This window comes from Lytechinus variegatus, chromosome 4 (genome assembly GCF_018143015.1).
Source record: "Lytechinus variegatus isolate NC3 chromosome 4, Lvar_3.0, whole genome shotgun sequence".
In the NCBI taxonomy this organism is placed as follows: domain Eukaryota; kingdom Metazoa; phylum Echinodermata; class Echinoidea; order Temnopleuroida; family Toxopneustidae; genus Lytechinus; species Lytechinus variegatus.
This window is the reverse complement of record NC_054743.1, coordinates 28,485,060-28,507,612: the sequence shown is the minus strand read 5'-3', so window position 1 is coordinate 28,507,612 and position 22,553 is coordinate 28,485,060. Positions and strand designations below refer to the sequence as shown.

The following is a 22,553-nucleotide window of genomic DNA, read 5'->3' as shown; positions in this document are numbered from 1 at the left end:
CTACTTTATTGAATATTTACCGATGATAGACGTAGTCTCTCCACTTGGCGGAAGCCTGTCGGCCACGAGCTGCTGGAAGAGGATCAAAGCCAGAAGGTTACTGACGGCCAAAGTCACCTTCTCACCCGAAGCTGGATGAAGCCAACAGACGAGCACCATCAATACCGTCAGGAGAATACACGGAACAACGACAGTACGGGTGTAGAAACCTGCAATGCGATTATTTGATTGGCACAAACATGGATGACTGGCTGATTGCATGGATATTTGCATGAAAGCATATTCAGGATGGACATAATCTGATTGACAGGGTGAACGCATGATCGCAGTAGGTCCATGATCGCATTCATGTCTGAATTAATGAGTTCTTGAAAATTCGCGAATGAACTATAGGGCACACATGAGTATTACAGACCCCCATTCACTCACGTGTTAAATCATGGCTTATCAAAAAATCATTAAAAATCAATCCCTCGATAGATTTTGTTTTAATTCACTGACATGAATCACAATGAACAGTGGAACAAAACTAAATATGTTAATCAGGTACTTGTCCAGCTCAAACAAAAGTTAAATGGCCTGAAATAAGACTAACCATAATTTTGGTCAGTTCACGGCAGAAAAACCGGAACTGCATTGCCGATAATAATAATTAATATAAAATACAAAAATGCAATCTAGCCTCTCAAAACGCTCTAATTGTGAAAGGGTATGGACATAGCATTATCTCTATTGTTTTTCTTTTGATATACAAACATTTGATCTATTTTTAATGAATTATTTTAATCAACAAAGTCATGTGATCTTTACTTACGCCTGTCCGGCATGCTTTGCGCGCGGATGAATTACTCTCATGTGCCCTATAGAATTACTGCTTTTGCGATCTCTTGAATACACGGATATAAGGTCACGAGTCGGTGAATGCATGGGGGGTGGGGGTGAATTCTTTGATTCATGCGTATATGCATGAAATTTATCCTAATTGAATGCAAAACACATGTGCATGAAATAATTGCCTTCAACTTAGTGTGGATGCGTTTGAATGCATGAATGCATTCTTACGTGAATAACTGATTGGATGCACAAATTGATGAACCGACAAGTCCATTCAGCAAAGGAATCTGAATGCATGCAGTGCCAAATATGGATGAATGAGCAAAGAAGCACAGACGATATTCAAATACATTCATACCGTGTGAACCATAATTACGGATTGAGAGTGCATGTGCGCTTGAATGAATTACATTTACGGATGGTTGACATAGTGTTTAAATTCAAATATAAACGTATGAATGCCAAAAAATGACGATCATATGAGAATCATATCTGAATGATCTAATTGATTACATGAACTTAACGCATTCGGACATAAACAAAATGTGTTTCTCAGTGTAATCCCAAGATGAATTGCTGGTGTGTATTAATTATAATGAAGATGAACGCAAGGGTGTATAACTGAATACCAATATGATTTTCTAAATATACAGTAAGGGGGTATTCGGAGTGAAATTATTTCAGATATAGGTACCTACTTACTTGATTGTCGGTGGATTTCAAGGACAAATTGGACTGCAGTCCATGATAAGTCGTAGCAGCAAGAATGAATGAACAGGTTACTTGCTGTTATCTCCTCGAGAACCCAGACTCCATTTTTACGAAAATAAGTCGCGTTGGCTTCAGCTTCGGTTGACATTCGGAAATTTACCTTATATTCAGGAATACAATAAATAAATGAAAGTTTGTTTAGTGACATTTCATAATTTGGCACAATGAGTCCAAAGTTTTGAGGAGCCATACATGGCGTCTTAATCAAAAGTTCTGTAAGTTCGCGAGTAAGTGAAAATCTTGACCCTGTTAAAAGAAAATGCTATTCATAATACATTTTGTTATATGATATTACACCATCTTTCCTTCATTTTTTTTTCGTTTTCTCATTTTTTCTATGTGGTGGAACTCCAGTTGCAGAGGTCATGGCTCACAACTAACGTCCCCGTCTATACGCGGGTATACATATCAATATCCAGGTAATTTTCTTTTTTCACAACTTTCTCTCCCCTTTTTTTAAGTATCACCGACGGTGATACTTGATGAAAATTTGGAGAGAAAGTTCACCGTTAACCCTTTTAACACTTTGAAACGTTTGATGCTTCAAGCCTTAGAATTGTAACGCCGTGCTTCAATTTTAAACCAAGCAGGAAAAGAAAATTTGCAATTTGAGTTTTTTCCCGTGAATAAAATCGTTGTGCCATGATAATGAGTGATTACAGCAGAAAGGTTTCCGGTTGAATCTCGGTTTCATGACATTGCTCCGGCGACAATTGCTCCGATGGAAAAAATCTCCATGTTATGCCAAACACAAAACTAAATAAACCCTAATCCTTTAATGTCTTTACACTATAATTCTGAACCAAAAAAATCTACTACCATCCTATTAAACAAAATGTTATGCCCTCTAAGATGAGGACCCCATACATTTAAATGGCGAGCAACCTACCAAAAATCAAAGTCAACTTTTGTTCGTCCGAGGAATTGATGAGTTTGCCAGGGGTGGGTATGGCCAACGCTGGAAACATTCTTATCGATCCTCACATACCGAAGGCAGAGCTGTTAGTTTCCGCCTTTGATTATGAGCCTACAACAGCAGCTCTTAAGTTGGACCGTAGAGAAGTGCGCTCCGAAAGAGACGAGCGTTCCACTTATTCTAGTACAAAAGCCTCGGTCACAACGCATCCATGCACATACACTTTTCACAGGGCGAGGCCAGTCGGCGTTCCTACTCAGCAGTCTTTGGCCTCTCCACAAGATAGGGCTAACTCCCTATGGGGAAATCAACTTAGATTTTCAGGATGGAACGATGGCCTGTTCGTACCACAGCCCCCCCCCCCCAGTTATACCACCACTAGCTTCCCCACTAGGACCCCAGTTTCAATTTGGTCCCCGTACCCAATTAGATTTTCATGGCCGACCAGCACTGTTCAATCAACATGATCAAACTACCCAGACACCTCCACATTGTCCATGTCAAGAGGCCAGTCGAGGTACTCCTCTTGCCGTGCCTCTGTCACACCTGACAGACCAAAATATACCTCCAGCCGAGCTCTGGGAATATCGGACAGACCAAGGTATACCTTTGGTCGGGCTTCAGGTACACAAGACAGGCTGAGGTATAACTCTAATAAAACGCCGTATCCGTCATAAGAAGACAGAGGACCATCGTCGGTCCAATTCCACCAACCGATCGGCAGCAAAACTTCAAAGGTTGATTCAACTGTGGGGAAGAAGGCCATTTTAGTAGGGTCTGCCCTATTGGGAGATCACCTGCACACAAAAGACAAGCAAGGGCTTTAACCTCTGAGAAGGAGGGAAATGGACAGGGATCGGAGGAGATGGTGAGTCTAAAGGCTAAAGATCAAGAGGTTGAAATAGTCATTTGTAGAATTGTTTTTTTTTTCAACATAGAGTGTTGAGTTGATAGTTGGCAAATTTTTTTGGACACTGCGGCAGCTTTCATCATTATATCAGATAGGCTATTCAATCGCCTCCAGCCTCGGCCACCCATCCTTAGGTGTGTAGTTCTAGGGGGTTGGCCGAGACATGACGATGGACTGTTTTGTGGTAGGGCCTATCAACATCAGGCTTGGTACCCAAATACTCAGCGAGAAGATTCATGTAGCTCGGATAGCAGATGAGATGTTGCTTAGAGTTGATTCATAACGAAAACGCAATGCAAATATTGGCATCCCAAATGCTATTTTAACCATGAATGGTGAAGACCTACCAATCATACAACGAGAATATTCATAAAACAAGGTGATATGATTGGGAAGGTGTCTAAGTCTTGATTGTCGGACCTGACGTAGAACCTTCAGAATCTGTCCAAGTAAGGAGCGCTGGCACTGTGGATACTCCTAAATCGGATCTACTTCTTCACCTTCTGGAGCAGCTCTATTGAGGGGCTGGCCCAGGGGAACAGGGGTAGAGAAGGCTTCTACTTAAAAAAAAGTAATAGATTTGTACACCTTGTCGATTGAGTAGACGATGTTGTGCAATTAAGTCAAAGACAAAGGGTCCCAAATATGTCTGTTGAAGAATATCTTTTCCATAGAAATATCCTTTTACAAAGCCAATTCGTTTGAGATCTGAGTATCTCAGTTGACCCAGCTGAGGTGGCAGAGGACAATTTAGTCAAGATAAAACGGAATCTGACTAAGTCCTCGAGCTCCTCCGCAAGTTTTTTTTTTTTGGACAAACAGGGAACTCTTCTACCTCTACAAAGGATTTATGAGAGTGATGTCATGGTGATTCCTGAATCACTAATCATTCGGCTTAGTCATGATCCTCCTTGAGCAGGGCATGATGGGATCGGTAGCACTCAGCACTACTGATACAGCATGTTGGAACACACGTGCATAGCCAGGTGTGCAACTTGTACAACAAGAAAGCGACCTCTGGGAGGCATCCTACGAAAAAGTTTTCGTGCGAGCGCTCCCGGCCACGGAACGTGTCCACCTTCAATTCATTATCAATCCTGGTTAGGGCAGATTAATACAAGGGAGCTCTATTGCCTCAAATAAAGGGGTAATGCTACTCCATCGAACCTAAATATTCTATATGCTTTATGTAACACAAAATGATATAATAGATGCTTATAATTTTACTTTTTAATTCTACTACATAATTTTGTCATTTTGTCATTATAAAGTTGGTGTGCATCCTTAATTTTATATATTTATTGCATAAATGTAATGTACTAATGAAATGAAAAAGTAAATAGTTACTGATATTCTGTATGTATAGATGAATATGAAGAGCTTGATTCTAAAGGAGCTAAATCCACTTTTGACCGAAATTGATTTTTGATACAAATACATGTATCTTAGACTTGGCAATCAAGTGCAACACATCGCATTTCAAAAAAGGAAAGTTTGGTAAAAAAAGATGAATGCAAATTAGAGTTTTGTTTCAAAAGGAGCTAAATCCAAAACAGTTTTGTTCTTAGAGGAGCTAATTCCATTATGTGGTTATTTCTTAAAATATTTCCTATTTTGAATGAAGACAAGACTATGCATTCAATATTTTTGGATTTAGCTCCTTTTTGAATTAGATATCGAAACTGTCCTTAGAAAAGATTACTCAATATCTTTTTTTTTCTTTTTGTAATTTTCATTGGATAAACATCAGAAAAGAGGTGAAACGTACTCTGCTTGCCATATCTAAAGCAGATATCAACCAATAGCGCCATCTCGAGTCCTCAACTACTCATATCTGGCCAGTTTCCTGACCTATAATGCCAGTGTAGTCTAGTAATATAGACCCACTTAAATGATAACATGCTAATTAACTACTGAATACATTTATACCGCAATAATCATGTTACCAAGTAGCAAGTAGTAACAATTACTTTTCCTCTCAAAACATTGTAGTTTCTCTATACAGATACGTTATAAGTCAATTTATTCTCTGCAGTATTACATATCTGAAAACGTGTATTTTTTAGACTATGTATTTATAACACTTCCATTTATTTGAAAGTAGGATAAAAGAGCAATGTAGATTAAATGCCTTGCTCACGGGCATAGGGACCGCGGCCGGGATCGAACCCCGGACTTTTTATGTATATCCAGGCGCCTTAGACCACTCGGCCACGGCACCTCCTCTGATCCGTGCAACCGATATTAGCGCACTCTATCATAAATACATCGAATTTTAATTAAAAAAACACATTATAAACAGTATAAGGGATCTGCCTACCCCAAACGTCTAACTCTTACCTTTTCTGCAGTCTCTGACCAAGGGCCAAATGTCAAGTTACAATACTGGACATCGTATGGGAAGTACGTGATATCGATAGGACAGGCTGTAGCAACGATGGCCGGAAAGTACCAATCCATGCTCCCGTTACTCCATGCTGTGATGTACGTATCTGGGCGACTGATGAATTCTTTGACGACACTGAATGCAACAAGGGTAACAATAAGTATGGAAAAGGGGTATGGCGCAGAATCGCATTTTGGAGGCATGTAATTTCTACAAAACTAGAGTCTTCAACACTTATACTGTGTAAAATGCAGGTTTTGGTAGAACGTTCTTCTAAAGTGCATAAGAACACAATAATTCTTAAAGAAGAATTAGCAATAAAAAAAAGTACATCCACTTCGAACACACTTACTGCAAAGTTCAGAATTCTATTGAAAATACCTGTCAAAATAGAATGGACAGATAAATAAAGTGGTCAATGTCAAAATTTGGTGGACTGGGACAGCACATTGTCAAAAGATTCGAACCGGACGAAAAATTGCAGTTATATGCCGTTTTTCCAGGGACAACATTTGTGTTTTTTAATCACCGATTATCGACTGCTTTGTTTTTAAGGGCTTTTGACAAATTGTAATCAGAAAGCGGCTGCGAAGTAGCTAAAATGCCATATATAAATTCTCACACCCTGCAGAGACGCCCTACATCTTTCAAACAGTTGCGATATATTCCTTCCAAACAATAGATTGTACTCACTCGTTAAAACAAAAGTCAAAGCATAATCCTTGCATAATATAATGGCGAATTCCTCAGAAAAAAGTGGGGTTTAACTGTTACGAATGGAAGTACATAAGCGGGAAATGAAATAAAAGTATTTCAGACTGAAGGGAATGTCTTAGATTTGCTTATATTATATATTAAAGAAATGAGAAAATCGTCTACACTAAGAGAATACTGTCTTATTTATTTCTTAAACAATCGACATTTTCATGTAAAATCATGATCAATATTAAGGCGGATCCTAATCAAATTACCATAATAACACATTTAAATTTTGTTGCATACTTTTCACATGGACGTCGTTCTTGGAAATATGAAATATTGTCAGAGGCAACAAGTAGTACATGAAAACTGGAACCCACCTATTGTATATCATTCATAATATAAAAACAAATCGATGGACCAGGATCCCTAGCAAAAGAATCATCAATAAATTTGAATCACTTTTCGCTCCCTAATTTTTTTTTCAAACACACACTGTAACAAGCCTGTCTACTAGAAAGCTCAGCAGCAACATATTGATAAGTCTGGGAACCGGACATTCACTTGAACCTGCTGCTATACCAATCATAACAAATATACTATTATATATATATATATATATTAATATATCTAAAATCGTCCATTTGGCTATTTGATCATTCATGAGGTAAGCAGAAAGAAGTTATTTCCGTTGAAAACGAAATAGTCCTTTTGCTAGGTGGTATCAATGATCATGCACTATAGTGTCTTGAAATTGATTTTGTTTTCACTTTTCTATTATATTATTTTTTAAACCTCTGGGCCCTGTAGTGATTTTATTTCTTGGAAGCACTGAAAGAAGTAAAACGATATGCACTTGTCAGGTACAGAAAAATTTCCTTTTTCATTGTTCGGTATCCTTACTAGGCCTATCATATTTCTCTCTACATAATCATTATCATCGAACGATTTATCATCATTCTATCCTTCTATTCAATGCATTTTAATTATCATGATTATCAACGTTGTCCGTTTGTCGCAAATGACTCTTTCATAATTGTTTCTTCTAAATATGATGAGAGCAAACGTCACAGTGACCATACAGACATGTTTTCACTTTGTATCGCTTACCAAAAAACATTTCATTGGTTTTCTGTATAATTAGTATAATTAAAGTGAGCAAGGTCACAAATATAAGGAATAACAAACTTGAAATGAATTTTGAGAATGGATTGGTAAAATTTACAAATACCATAAATCATTAAAATACGAATTCGCAATTTCAGGCAATTAAGGAGGGGCCCAGTAATAGCAATAGTATTCTCAAAGAAAAAAATAAGGAAAATAGTCCAAAGATTACAAATTAGGTGTCCAAAACAATTTAATTTGAGCGAAAATTAATGACAAATAATTGTATGCAATTTTTTTATTCAAAAGCGCCAACAAATCTACCTCATTTGCATATTAAGCAAATAAGCATCCTTATACGGAAAAAATGTCAAGATATTGTGATTGTCCTCATAGGACTGCTTAAAAACATTTCATTTATGTTGACATTTATATGCTGCTATCACCTAGCATGAGAATTCATCCCAATGCCCAAAATTAATTTGCATATTATGCAAATTAGTCATTGAAAATAGAAAATAAGGAAAATAATCCAAAAATTATAAATTAAATGTCAAAAGCATGTAATTTTAACAAATTTTATCAATGGAGGACACATACCAAACTTGTCCAAATTGTTTTGTTCACAAAGAGGAGCTCTTGTTCTCCTTTCCAACTTGGCAAGATATACCTTGTCATCACTCGTGACCATTTATTGAAGTCAATTCGATAATTAACATGATCAAGTGAATGTTTGTTTCTGGTTAAAAGTCAATACATGTAGTTGATGTGGCAATCTGTATATATGTCATTTTTATGTCGGCCTCTGTTATTTTTACCCCTGCCATTGATATGTAGCTCTGTCATTTTTACCTCGGCCAGTTTTGCAGCTGCCATGTATACACAAAGCATTTTTACCTGGTATTGATTGAAAGGAACGGACTCGGAAGAAGGGCAGATAATGTACATAAATAGTAATGGGTAATGAGGGCATCCTCCTGTGTCTTACAAAGAAGGAAAACTTTTTTTTTTTTTGGGGGGGGGATTTTGGTCTTTGTTTTGTTTCGTTTTAATGCGCATATTTACTTATGGTAGAGTACGATGTCGGGAAGCCAAACGTCATTTCTTTCAACAGTTACGTAATCTACTCCGTCGTAGTCCATTGGATCCCACAGCTTGTTCTCATCCCTCCATTTCTGGAAAAAATAACAATAGGGGTGACGATGATGATAATAATGATAATGGTAATTATAGTATAATAGTATATAAGGGGAAGAAGAATGATAATAATAAAAAAATCATACTACTACTACTACTTCTACTACAAATACTACTACTACTACTGCTGCTGCTGCTACTACTACTACAACTACTACTGATAATAATTCTAATAGTTTAATTATAATAATAATACTTACGATAATAATAATAACTATAATAATAAGCATGAAAATGAGTATAACTAAAAAAATTATAATAATAATAGAAATAACAATATTAGTGAATAAAAACAGTGATAATTATGCTTACAGTAGTATTAACGATATATTAACAATAAACATTGTGATACAAAAATGATCTCAAACATCCTTTTCATTAAAGATCGGACAAAATAACATACAGGAAACAAAACAAAATCAATTATTAATTTATTTCTTTTAAATTGTTTCAAGTTTTTCATTCAATTAGTAATAAGACAAACATGGCATATCCTCTTGGTCGCGTAATGGGTGACAAGGGGCGACAGCCTCTGTGTTCTTATCATAAAGGAAAAAAGATCTGTTAAAATGGAAGAAAAAAAGATAAATAAAAAATAAAAGTACCCCAAGGAAAGGTTTGAATCATGAACTTACCCCTGATAGTTTTTTAATTGCGTAACTTTCAGTCGTCTTTCCCCCATACCAATGCACTCTGGCCGCCCGCAAAATTATTTTCCCACAGCAGCTCCAGACCCCAATATTAATATTCACGAGCTGCGTCTTCGGAAAAAGAGTACGCATGCATGCAGGGGGTCTTTACAAAATTGTTGTCGTTCGCGTTCGTCCTCAAATTACCGGTACCCTTCTTCTGAGGGCAGTTTACATACACCCAGGAAATTCAAGGAAGAGTTGAAACTTGCCAAACATTTAATTTACTGTATCTTAAAAAATATTTGTGCTATCATGACAAATTTGATATCAAAGAAATGAGTTTGTCATGCCACTTTATCACATTGCTTTGTCATCAGGAGCTGAAAAATATTTAAGTGTCATCTTTTCCCCAAACTTCTACATGTTTTGGACAAATGAAAAGAACTTGAAAGCTAGACAAACACATTTAATAATTTTGCATGTTACTTCTAAACACAAATATTGTTCAGTGGTGTCATAAAATCAGTTACTTGGTGACATTTTAACAAAATGTGAATAGATGATTCAGGTTCGTTACAAAATGACCAAATAGTGTTTGACGAAATATTCCATTTAAAAAGATTTTCTCCAAAAGGCAAAATGTCATGCAGTAATTTGAAATTAAATTGTCTCACTTTATTATCTCTAACATTTTTCAACTTAAAATCTAATACGTGCTTCCATTATAATCTATTGGTAGTTGACAAATTTCCTCCCACCACCCTGAAACAGGGGGGTTCTCTTGTTCTGATTCATTGATTAATAAATGCGACAAACTTTAATGAAATCACCAGATGATGTTTCAAACATTTCTGGTTCAATTTCTGTTTCATCTTTGGTGTAAACTGTATTTCTCATTTCACTCACCCATTTCTGAAGATATAGTAAGTTTTACGATGTTTGGCAAGCGAAAACAGTTTAACTGAATTCCATGGGTGTACGTAAACTTTTGGCCTCATCTGTGTATCTAGATCCAATTCATTTATCAAATTGGCATTAATACTAAAACAGCATGCTAGGGTAGGCCATGGCTAGAATAGGGCATTAAAGGAGAATGAAACCATTGGAACAAGATAGCTTGTGTGAAAACAGAAAAATCAAAGAAACAGATCAACAAAAGTTTTAGAACAATTGAACAAATAATGAGAAAGTTATTAGCACTTGTATATTGCGATCACTAATGCTATGGAGATAGCAAATTGGCAATGCGACAAAGATGTGTGATGTCACTTGTGAACAACTCTCCCCATTACTTTAGTATATATTTCACTTGAATTGCCTCTTTTATCACATCTATCCATAGATCATGTGTTCTTTTTACATGAGGGCATGTAATACATATTTTTTAAGAATACATCATGGATAGAGAGTTTGTATCATCATAAGAAAAAGAAAAAAGAGACATTTTGAGGGTATTTTATAGTCCACCAAAGGGAAAGTTGTTCATCAGTGACATCACACATCCTTGTCGCATTGCCAATGGGAGGATCTCCATAGCATTAGTGATTGCAATATTCAAATGCTCATAACTTTCTCATTATTTGTCCGATTTTTTTTTTTTTTTTTATTCTTATTCTTTGATTTTTCTGTTTCTACACAAGCCTATTTGTTCCAAAGGTTTCATTCCCCTTTAACGTTATCTTATTGGTTTTACGTAATTAAACGAATAAGTTCGGCATTAAAGATAAATACCATCAGTTGTAATAATCTCAAAATGAGATCGAACAGAATCCAATGAAATACCACCAAAGAGATTGTATGAATAAAACAAAATATTGCCCTCTGAAAGAAAATGCGTAAAAGTGCTGAGGAATTAGCAAAATAAGCGCGAAACTCTATCAAATATCGGGTATTTTTCGAAGCGATATTAATACACTTCCCCACATAAATTATGTTTTAGTGATCATTATAATTATGGATTCTATCAAATGTCGGGTATTTTTCGAAGCAATATTAATACACTGCCCCACATAAAATCTGTTTTAGTGATCATCAGAATTATGGAGTTTGAGCGAAGATTTCATGATTTTTAAAAGATAGGTTAACATTAATGTACCAGATCTAGATTTATGAAAATATTTGACAATAGCCTTCTTATGAAATAGAAAGTCTAATTTGCTGATTCATGTCTAATTTGCTGATTCATGCTGCAACTATACCTAGAATCTACTCGTGTATTTTATCTTTATTCAGTTCTAACTTTCATGGCATTATTCGGCTGCGGGCGTTAGACAGGTCCAGATTTGAGAGCCTAAGCAAGCCATAGCCTAGCCTAACCTAGCATGTTGTCTTGTCGTTAATGACAATTTGACATGTGTTTAAGAATTGGATCTATAGGTCTAAGCCTGAGGCCCAGAGGGTACCGGCAATTTGAAGGTGCTGATTCATGGCATGCAAATAAGCGAGCGACCACAATTTTGTAAAGATCAAGTCCACGCACATGCGGACTCTTATTCCGAAGACGCAGATAATGAATTTTCATATTGGGGTCCGGGACTTTTATGGGAAAAATAATTTAGCGGCCCGCCCTTGCTCGTTTTCCGTGTTTCCCTCCATCACGCTTGCTAAACAGTTTTTTTTCTGTTGGGGCTGGGGGTTTGTTATATATATATATAAGAATAATTGTAGAAGAATATTATGAAAGCAGTTACATTAATCTATTAGTTATTTCCTCTTTAAAAGTAGCCTAGAATGATCAAGTACATGCCACAGCATGTTTGTAAGAACGATCCAGATGTCTTTTTATTATGCAGGCCTTGCCTATTTAAAAGGCCAAGGAGTTGTATTGTTATTTCTGAATAGAGATTAGGAACAATAGGCTTAGCTATGTTATTGACACTCTTGATTTCAATGAGGTCATTCAAGAATGTTTTAGAAATAAAGAAGCTTCCAGAAGAGTGAATTCTAGAAGCTTGTAGATTAGTTGAAATTTGAGAATGATCTAGAACACTTGTAATTAGTATAAAGCTGCAGATTTTTCAAGATGATCATCACATCATATGAGAGCAGGAGATCACATCACATCATATGAGATCACTTCACCAGATCAGATCAGAGCAGTTTATGCATCAATGAACTGTTTGCAGTTATTTTGAGAGAGAAATTATCAGTTCTCATCGAGATCATCAACATCATCAACCTGTTCAAAGAACACGCTTCAACCCATGGATTGCTGAAATTGACTGTTAATCATCATCAACATCGTCTTCACGGACATTTCAACTCGTTGCAGTGACTCTTATTATTCATCGGACTTCAACATCAGTTTCATCATCGCCATCATTGTGAATTTTCGCCAGTCAACTGGGATTTTATCATTTGGATTATTACTTGGATATAGTATCATCACTTCGGGATTTTACATCGGACACTTCAAGAGATTTATGTAAGATCATTATTTGTTTTATTTATGTATAATTATTTCCTGTAATAAAAAAAAGGAAATTTAAATAAAATTTTGATTGTTATTTGTTGCAGTATCGTAACAAATAATTTTGGGGGCTTGTCCGGGAAAAAAACCAAATTTGTACAAGCCAAGGCAATTTGAATCGAAAACCAAATTTGTAAAAGCCAATATGAGACGAAAGTCAATTTGAAACAAAAGCCAATTTGAATTGGAAACATTTTGGAAATTTTTGGAAAGTTCTAGAATATACTGTACTGGGTTATTACTTGCTTGTATTTGTGTATATTCACTATGGCTACATTTGATGTTGAAGGATTTCTTGCAATGACAGAATTGTCATATGATCATTTGAAGTCACTGAATAAAGATGATTTGATAACAGTTTGTGATCATTTGGGTGTATCTCTAGCCCCAGGTTTAAAGAAGGCAGAGATAATTGACTTGTTAGCTAGTCACATGAAGCTTACAGAGGAGTCTGAAACTTCTATCAATATGTCAGAGGATGCTCAGATCCAACTGGCAAACATTGAATTGGAAAAGGAAAGAATCAAAGAAAACCTTGAGAAGGAAAGGATCAAAGAAAACCTTGAAATGGAGAAAATAAACATTGAAAAGGAAAGAATCAGAGAAAACATTGAAATGGAGAAAATGAGATTGGAGTACCAGTTAAAGTTGAAAGAAATGGAGTTAGCTCATGCAAATACTAATACTAACTCTGTTAAAGATAAATCTCCCCAAGGCTTTGATGTGGCGAAAAATATTCGCCTTGTGCCAAAATTTGATGAAGAGGGAGTTGATACATATTTTGTGTCATTTGAAAAAGTGGCCAAGAGACTGAATTGGCCCGAGGAATACTGGACTCTTCTCCTTCAAAGTGTTTTCGTTGGAAAGGCTGCAAAAGTCTATTCTTCGCTCTCTGAAATGCAATCATGTGACTATGCTACAGTAAAAGAAACAATTCTCAATGCATATGAGTTGGTACCAGAAGCGTACAGACATAAATTTAGGAACATGCAAAGACAAACAGGCCAGACGTATGTTGAATTTGCTAGGGAACAAGAAATGATGTTCGATAAGTGGTACAGATCACTGAAAGTTGACAAAGATTTTGTTCACCTTAGGGAAGTTGTCCTCCTAGAAGAATTCAAAAAGAGTCTTCCTTTTGGCATTAAATCTCACTTAGATGACCATAGAGTTACTGAAGTCAGTAAAGCAGCCATAGTAGCTGATGAATTTGAGGTCACACATAAGGGTAGTGGAGATAGGCCTCCTTTCAAGAATTATTGGAAAAAGAAAGGTAAAGGGTCATTTGAATCCCACAGTAAACCTAGTGAGGGAAAATATGCAAGCAAGGACAAAGACGCTAACAAGAATCAGGCTAGTGGGAGCACAGAATCAACCAAAAGGTCTGAGAGTCGTAGTTCCAAAATTTGTACTCATTGTCATAAATCGGGACATTTGAAAGAATCATGTTGGAAATTGGTTGGAATGCCAACCAAAACTAAGAAAGACATGGGTTTTGTCAAGCAAACAAGTGTTCCCTCGATGGAGTTTGTTCCATCAGAGCCCAATCAAGATGTTGAGAGTGTTTCTCTGGTATTTGCTGATAAAGTCAAGCAGGTTGATGAAACTTTTAGAAGTTTTTTACATGATGGTGAAGTATCCCCTTGTTCAACTGGTGCTGCTGGTAGGTCAGTGGTGATCCTTAGGGATACAGGAGCTGCACAGTCCCTGATGGTGCCAGGTGATTCGGCTCTTCCTCCGGAGAATTCAGAGAATGCCAACGTCTTAGTTCAAGGTATTGGCCCAAATTTCATGTCGGTTCCTTTGCATAAGGTCGACTTAAAGTGTGACCTAGTTAGTGGTCCTGTGACTGTTGGTGTCGTTCCAGAATTACCCATGGAAGGTGTTGATTTCTTGTTAGGTAACGACTTGGCTGGAGATAGAGTTGTTGCATCTCCAATGGTTTCGGAGAAGCCCGTTGAGGTTGCTGAAACTGAATTGTTGCAGGAAGATTTTCCAGGGATTTTCCCGGATTGTGTTGTTACTAGGTCTCAGACTCGTAGAGCTGAAAAGGATGATGCGGAATCTGCTGATGTAGAGGAGAGTACTGATGTCTGGTTAGCTGAAACCTTTTTCAAGGATTTGAATGGGGATAGTATTGAAGGCTCTGTTGCTAACAATGATAGTTTGTTTAGTAAATCCTCCCTTGTACAGGCACAACAGGCAGACCCAGAATTAAAAAGCTTGTCACAAAAAGCATGTTCTGAGGCTGAGGCTGATAAGGTTCCTGAGTGCTTTTATGTCAAAGATGACATTTTGATGAGGAAATGGAGACCTCCCGGAGACCAGCTGATGAAGATTGGTGTATAATTTACCAGGTTGTAGTTCCTCCTTGTTACCGCACAGATATTCTGAAAATGGCTCATGAGTTACCTATGGCAGGTCATGTCGGTATTCGGAAGACAGAAGATAGAATTATGAGGCATTTCTATTGGCCTAAGATGCACAAAGATGTTGTGCATTTCTGTAAGACATGTCACACATGTCAGATTATTGGTAAGGCACAGCCTTCTATCAAGCCTGCTCCATTGATACCCATTCTTGCATTTGATGAACCTTTTACTAGGGTTCTTGTTGATTGTGTCGGACCCTTACCCAGAACGAGGTCGGGTCACAGATTTCTCCTGACGATTATGGACTTGTCTACACGGTTTCCAGAGGCGATACCTTTGAGAAGTATCACTGCAAAGACAGTGGTGCAGGCGTTAGTGCAGTTTTTCACTAGGTACGGTCTGCCGAAGGAAATTCAATCTGATCAAGGGTCAAATTTCATGTCAGGAATATTTCAGCAAGTTATGAAGGAGTTGGGAATAAAGCAGATCAAGTCCTCTGCTTATCACCCACAGTCCCAAGGAGCGTTAGAACGCTATCATCAGACTTTGAAGACCATGATTAGGGCTTACTGTGAAGACTATCCCGATGACTGGGATAAAGGGATCTCATTCCTACTGTTTGCAACTAGGGATTCCCCAAATGAGTCCACAGGTTTCAGTCCATTTGAATTGGTCTATGGTCATGAGGTTAGGGGTCCTCTAAAGCTTATCAAAGAGAGGTTTATGGTTCAGGATGATGATGTAAACCTTCTAGACTATGTGTCAAAGTTTAGAGAAAGGCTCTCAAAAGCTTGTGATGTGGCTAAGGAACACTTGAAAGAGTCGCAGGGAAAAATGAAAGCTCACGCTGACAAAAATGCAAAAGAGCGAAGTTTCAAGCCTGGAGACAAAGTGTTAGTGTTGTTGCCTTTGCAAGGTGAGCCCTCGAAAGCTAGGTTTAGTGGTCCCTACATAGTCAAAAAGAAATTGAATGATATCAACTATGTGATCAGTACCCCTGATCGAAGAAAGTCTCAAAGAGTTTGTCATGTAAACATGTTAAAAGAATACTTTGAGCGAGAGGCTAGTCAGCCAATAGGTACAACACAGGTTAAAGAAGAAGAAAAACATGTAGATGTACATGAAGAAGAATGTTATGGAAAGACAGATAATGAATTGTCTTATACAGATGTATCTAAGAACGAACCATGTGGTGTAAAGTTGTCTAACTCAGAGATGTTAGGAAACATGGATGAGGCATTAAAACACCTGCCTGAAGATCAAAGAAATGATATATCTGGCCTGTTAAGAGAATATGAGAATGTATGTAAAGACAAACCAGGTCGTACACCTTTAACTGTACATGATGTAGACGTAGGTGATGTAAGACCTATCAAACAGAATCCTTATAGGCTCAATCCAAGCAAGTTGGAAATGGTGAATAAGGAAATACAGTTTATGTTAGATAATGACATAATCGAACCGAGTCAGAGTAGTTGGAGTTCTCCCATTGCAATGGTTCCAAAGCCAGACGGCTCTCAGAGATTTTGCATTGATTACCGAAAGGTAAATGCAGTAACTAAGACTGACTCGTATCCAATTCCTAGGTTAGAAGATTGTATTGATAGGGTTGGAAATTCTGCCTATATCACAAAGATAGACTTGCTTAAAGGATATTGGCAAGTGCCACTGACTGACCGAGCCAAAGAGATATCAGCCTTTGTTACACCTGAAGGCTTGTTTCAATGCAAAGTCATGCCTTTTGGAATGAAAAATGCACAAGCAACCTTCCAAAGGTTGACAAATCAAGTGATTGCCGGACTTGACAATTGTGTCGTATACATTGACGACATCCTAGTATACAGTGATACTTGGAATGATCATCTGAATCATTTGCGAGCACTGTTTGACAGGCTGGACAAAGCCAATCTAGTAGTGAATCTGATGAAAAGTGAATTTGCCAAGGCAAAGGTCACATATCTTGGTCATGTGGTTCAAGGGCAAGTGCTACCAAGAGAAGCCAAGATACAAGCTATCTTAGACTTCCCAATTCCCACAACTAAGAAAGAATTGCTCAGATTCTTAGGTATGAGCGGCTTCTACAGGAAATTTGTTCCAAATTTCAGTACTGTGGTTAGTCCTCTGACAAACCTGCTGAAGGCAAAAGTGAAGTATGTTTGGTCTGACGAATGTCAAAGATCATTTGAGAAATTAAAGGCCATTTTGGTGAATGAACCTATTTTGGAAGCTCCAAACTTCACAAAGCCATTCAAAGTAGCTATTGATGCTTGTGATGTTGGAGTAGGAGCAGTATTGCTCCAAGAAGATGAAGAAGGCATCGAAAAACCAGTGTGCTACTTCTCTAAGAAACTAAATCGATTTCAGAAGAAGTACTCAACTATTGAAAAAGAGGCCCTGAGTCTCGTACTAGCCCTTCAGCAGTTTGAGGTGTATCTAACCAATGGAGAGATTACAGTCTATACAGACCACAATCCTCTTGTGTTTTTGGAGAAATTCAAAACAAAGAATCAAAGACTGTACAGATGGAGCCTAATGCTCCAACCATTCTCTTTGAAAATTGTACACATAAAGGGAAAGAATAATGTAATTGCTGATGCTCTGTCAAGAGTATAAAAAGTGAAATTATTCATGATTTTGACCAAGTGTTTCATTTGAAGAAAATATCTTTGATGTTCATTTATTTTAACATGTTCGTTATGTACTATATCTTTGTACACGATAACTGTAAATGATTTATCAAGATGACTTTGAACAGTTAAAAGAAAAAAGTAATCTTAAAGAAACCTTTACTACGGTAAAGCTTTCTTTTCCCCGGTGGGGGAGGTGTTATATATATATATAAGAATAATTGTAGAAGAATATTATGAAAGCAGTTACATTAATCTATTAGTTATTTCCTCTTTAAAAGTAGCCTAGAATGATCAAGTACATGCCACAGCATGTTTGTAAGAACGTTCCAGATGTCTTTTTATTATGCAGGCCTTGCCTATTTAAAAGGCCAAGGAGTTGTATTGTTATTTCTGAATAGAGATTAGGAACAATAGGCTTAGCTATGTTATTGACACTCTTGATTTCAATGAGGTCATTCAAGAATGTTTTAGAAATAAAGAAGCTTCCAGAAGAGTGAATTCTAGAAGCTTGTAGATTAGTTGAAATTTGAGAATGATCTAGAACACTTGTAATTAGTATAAAGCTGCAGATTTTTCAAGATGATCATCACATCATATGAGAGCAGGAGATCACATCACATCATATGAGATCACTTCACCAGATCAGATCAGAGCAGTTTATGCATCAATGAACTGTTTGCAGTTATTTTGAGAGAGAAATTATCAGTTCTCATCGAGATCATCAACATCATCAACCTGTTCAAAGAACACGCTTCAACCCATGGATTGCTGAAATTGACTGTTAATCATCATCAACATCGTCTTCACGGACATTTCAACTCGTTGCAGTGACTCTTATTATTCATCGGACTTCAACATCAGTTTCATCATCGCCATCATTGTGAATTTTCGCCAGTCAACTGGGATTTTATCATTTGGATTATTACTTGGATATAGTATCATCACTTCGGGATTTTACATCGGACACTTCAAGAGATTTATGTAAGATCATTATTTATTTTATTTATGTATAATTATTTCCTGTAATAAAAAAAAAGGAAATTTAAATAAAATTTTGATTGTTATTTGTTGCAGTATCGTAACAGGTTATATACTCAAGTTTATACAAGAACAGCCTGAATTGTATATATCTTTCCCAAAAAATGGCAGTGCGAGCAATTACCTTTAGTCACTGGCAAGCTCATTCTTGCCCTTTATTTGAAGATTTAAAAATTCTTAATGTTTATGATTTGCATAATCTATCAGTATGTACCTTCATGTATGATCTGCGTAATAAAAACCTACCTCACTCCTTAGCAGATTATTGTAACCTAATTGAGCACAATTATCCTACTAGACAGAAGAAAGGCCAACAAGTAAATCTTCCAAAACTAAAAACAACTCAAGGCCAATTTTCACTTTCTTTTCTAGGTAGTAATTTCTGGAATAAAGTACCAGTCGAAATCAAATTGAAGAAATCAAGAAAAAGTTTTAGGAATCCTCTAAAAAGTTATTTGTCTTCATAAATTCACACCATCAACGTGTAAGTCTACTGTAGATAATTAATACAGTTAAGATACTTCAAAAATGTTTATGATAACCCTTTACAAGGAATATATTGTGATTTAATTTTTTGTTTTGTTTTGTTTTTCCTTCTTAAAAGTGTATTTTGTAATATTTGTGGGGCCAGGCTCGATTAGCACTTGTGCTATTTTCTGGTCCCATTTACCATTGTATTTTTATACATGTGTAACTGTTATGCAATTTGTTTTATATCCTGTAAACATGTGAATACTGTTGGTAAATAAATAAATCAAATCAAACTAAAAATAAAGTACATCTTATTTGCATATTTGTCTAGAAAGTATAAACTTACCATCCGCACATCCAATGATAGTTCAACCTGTTGATTCTCCTCTCCCTGTCGATAAGAAGAGATCATTTTATTTAAAACAACAAAATTCATCTCCTCTCAAAAGTGTAGGGTACAACTAACAATATTGTTTTTATTTGTGTGAATAGATCAATACGTGGGATGATGGATAGCTTGACACATTAATTTAAAAAAAATATCTATCATGTATGGAGGTATTGGATTTAAAAAAATTTAAAGCACTTGAAAATGATGAAAACTTTGGGTAATGACAACAACACACCTGATGTTATTCGCAGTTTGTCAACTTGACAAAGTTGAATACTATTCTAAAATAAAATAGAGTAAAAGTCAGAGATTTTTTTTCATTAGCTTGTATCTTTACACATGTACATACGTCACACCCTTACACATACACAACGTACGCACAGGAACACACACACACACGAGCGCAATATCTCCATGTATAATTCTCATTCTTAATATTCTATTCCAAATATTCATGCATGACTTGTTTTCATTTTCACCTTGACGATAACATGTGCGCAAGTACAAGTACATTACTTACAAACTTGATGAGCTCGACCGGAATGATTCGGAAGGTTACATTCGTAGGTCGGCTGATGTCACGCACCGGTCGCACTGTGATTGGTCCATAGTTATCAAGGAGATGTTGTAGTAGAATGCTCTGATTGTTTCGTCCTGAAGTTAAAGCAAAACAAAATTTAGAGAGCTATTTTGTATTTCCATATATCTGGTAATGCTCAGTTTGCATAATGGGTACAAGGTATTTCTTCATGCTAGTGCTCAAATGTATTCATTTGATGAAAGCATAATAGTGAAGCATGGATTAAATAAAAGTCTGCCCTATTAGCCACTCATGTGTCCTTGACATTATGACTGATTGAAAGACTGATCTGAAAAGGAGATATTTCTTATATATCCATCATTAAAAAAAATACCACACCTAAAATGACTATCCTTATGTTTTGTTCAAAAAGTGATTTTTTTTGGTCTCATTTCTTGACTGCGAGTTTATTACTAACGCATGTTCATGATTTTACCACTATTTTCATAAATGTATTGATTTTCTACAATATCTATCAGCTTTGTATTTCATTAATCTCTGATAATCCGAGTCTTAAGCTTCTGAAACAAACCTGTAAAAAAGAACCTTCGCAAACAATCAAAGTCTAGTCGATTTTTTAATACTTTCATGCATATGCCTGATTAAAGTCCAAATATTCATGACGTTCACTTTAAAAGCATGAATATAATTTATAGCACTTCCTTCTCTCCCTCCCCCATCAGTGGCGTAACAGGCGGGGGGAAGGTGGGCAAGCTGCCCCCCTCCCTGGCAGATTTTACCGGGATTTCATATATATATATATATAAAAAAGAGAAAAGGGAGAAAGGGAAAGAAAGAAAAAGAGGAAAGGGAAAAATGGAAAGAGAATAAGGAAAAGGGAAAGAAAGAACATGAATAGGGAAAACGGAAGGAAAGCGGGAAAACGAAGGAAAGAATAACATGTGAGGAAATACAAAATATCCTAGAATACTAACACATTAGCATACTTAGCAAGCGATAGACAGATAAAATCAAAAGATAGGGTTAGGCACGGGCAAAAATGGCGGGAAAATGGGAGAAAGAGGCAAAAAAAAACGGGAAATGAAGGTAGAGCCAAAAGCTGAATTGTAAAATCTGAATCTGAAGATAATGGAGAAAGAAAAAAGAACTTAAGAACACGACCGGGCTGCCGAGGATTGGAAAATATAAAGAACGAGAAGAAAGGTCGATCATAAGCTTGTTAAATTTTATGCAATAATGCTTGCAATCAGGACAAAAAAAAACCTCTTAGCCAAGGCTAGTTATATCCCCTATGTCTTAACCAAAGTAAAACTTTGCACTGGCTAGATTTACCTTAAAAAGCCTTTTATTGAGTACTTTGGCTAAATTTCCAGAGCTATGTTATTACATAATTAGAATTCAATTTCAAAATCATTTTAAAAGGCCAAATTTTTCTAGCTCGCTTCGCTCGCTGGCCCCTTTACAAATTTTACCACATTTGCTATGTTGTTTAGCCTCAAAATAAGTTTCGTTTAATATCCACAACTGCGTTGAAGTTAATGTGTTGTGTAATATGTACCTGCGATTTGATAAAAAGTGGCCAGATCTTTAATCTTTAAAAACGAGGTTCCGGGGGCTCCACTCCAGACGAGTGGCGGCACCAAGGTAGAGGCACGGGGGCATTTTCCCCAGTGAGCTGGCCCCCTCCCCAAAATTTTGAAGAAAAAAAAAGAAATGTATAGTAAATTTTATCATAAGCATCCATCTAACATGACTAAAGCTGCAAATTGCTCCAAAACAGCTTTTTCGTTCTTTAAATTTTGAAAATGTTCTCATCCATTCGCTGTTAGCTCCCAACCATAAATCGTTCAGGTCATTATTTAAAATTTATATTTTCGCAGTAACTGTTGACTGAGATAAAGAAACTATTTCTTCACTTGTGACTTCAAAATCCAATGTTCAAGTCAATATGCTTCTCACGATTAGAGTTTTCATTATTCGTTTTTAGCGAGATACACATTCTGTGTATTCATAATTTTCATTTTAAAAAAATTAGCTCGCGCTACGCGCTCACATCAATTAGTTGATCAGATAGTCATCCAGTTCATGGTTACAAAAAGTGCTTAGAACCTCCAGTAATCATCTCAGGATATCACAATTCTCAGCTCGCGCTCCGTGCTCGCATTATTTATTTGGTGAGATATCATCTT

At 36.6% G+C, this 22,553-nt stretch overlaps 1 protein-coding gene across 1 annotated transcript; it reads right to left on the bottom strand.

Moving 5' to 3' along the window:
• On the bottom strand, positions 1 to 20,825 carry LOC121412927 (neuronal acetylcholine receptor subunit alpha-9-I-like). Its single transcript, XM_041605689.1, has 7 exons — positions 20,822 to 20,825; positions 20,344 to 20,477; positions 19,779 to 19,823; positions 8,689 to 8,798; positions 5,772 to 5,952; positions 1,537 to 1,705; positions 1 to 209 (listed from the first exon to the last, which is right to left on the bottom strand). The coding sequence occupies exons 1-7, from the start codon at positions 20,823 to 20,825 to the stop codon at positions 1 to 3; spliced, it is 852 nt and encodes a 283-aa protein (XP_041461623.1).
• Between the last annotated feature and the right edge of the window lie 1,728 nt (positions 20,826 to 22,553).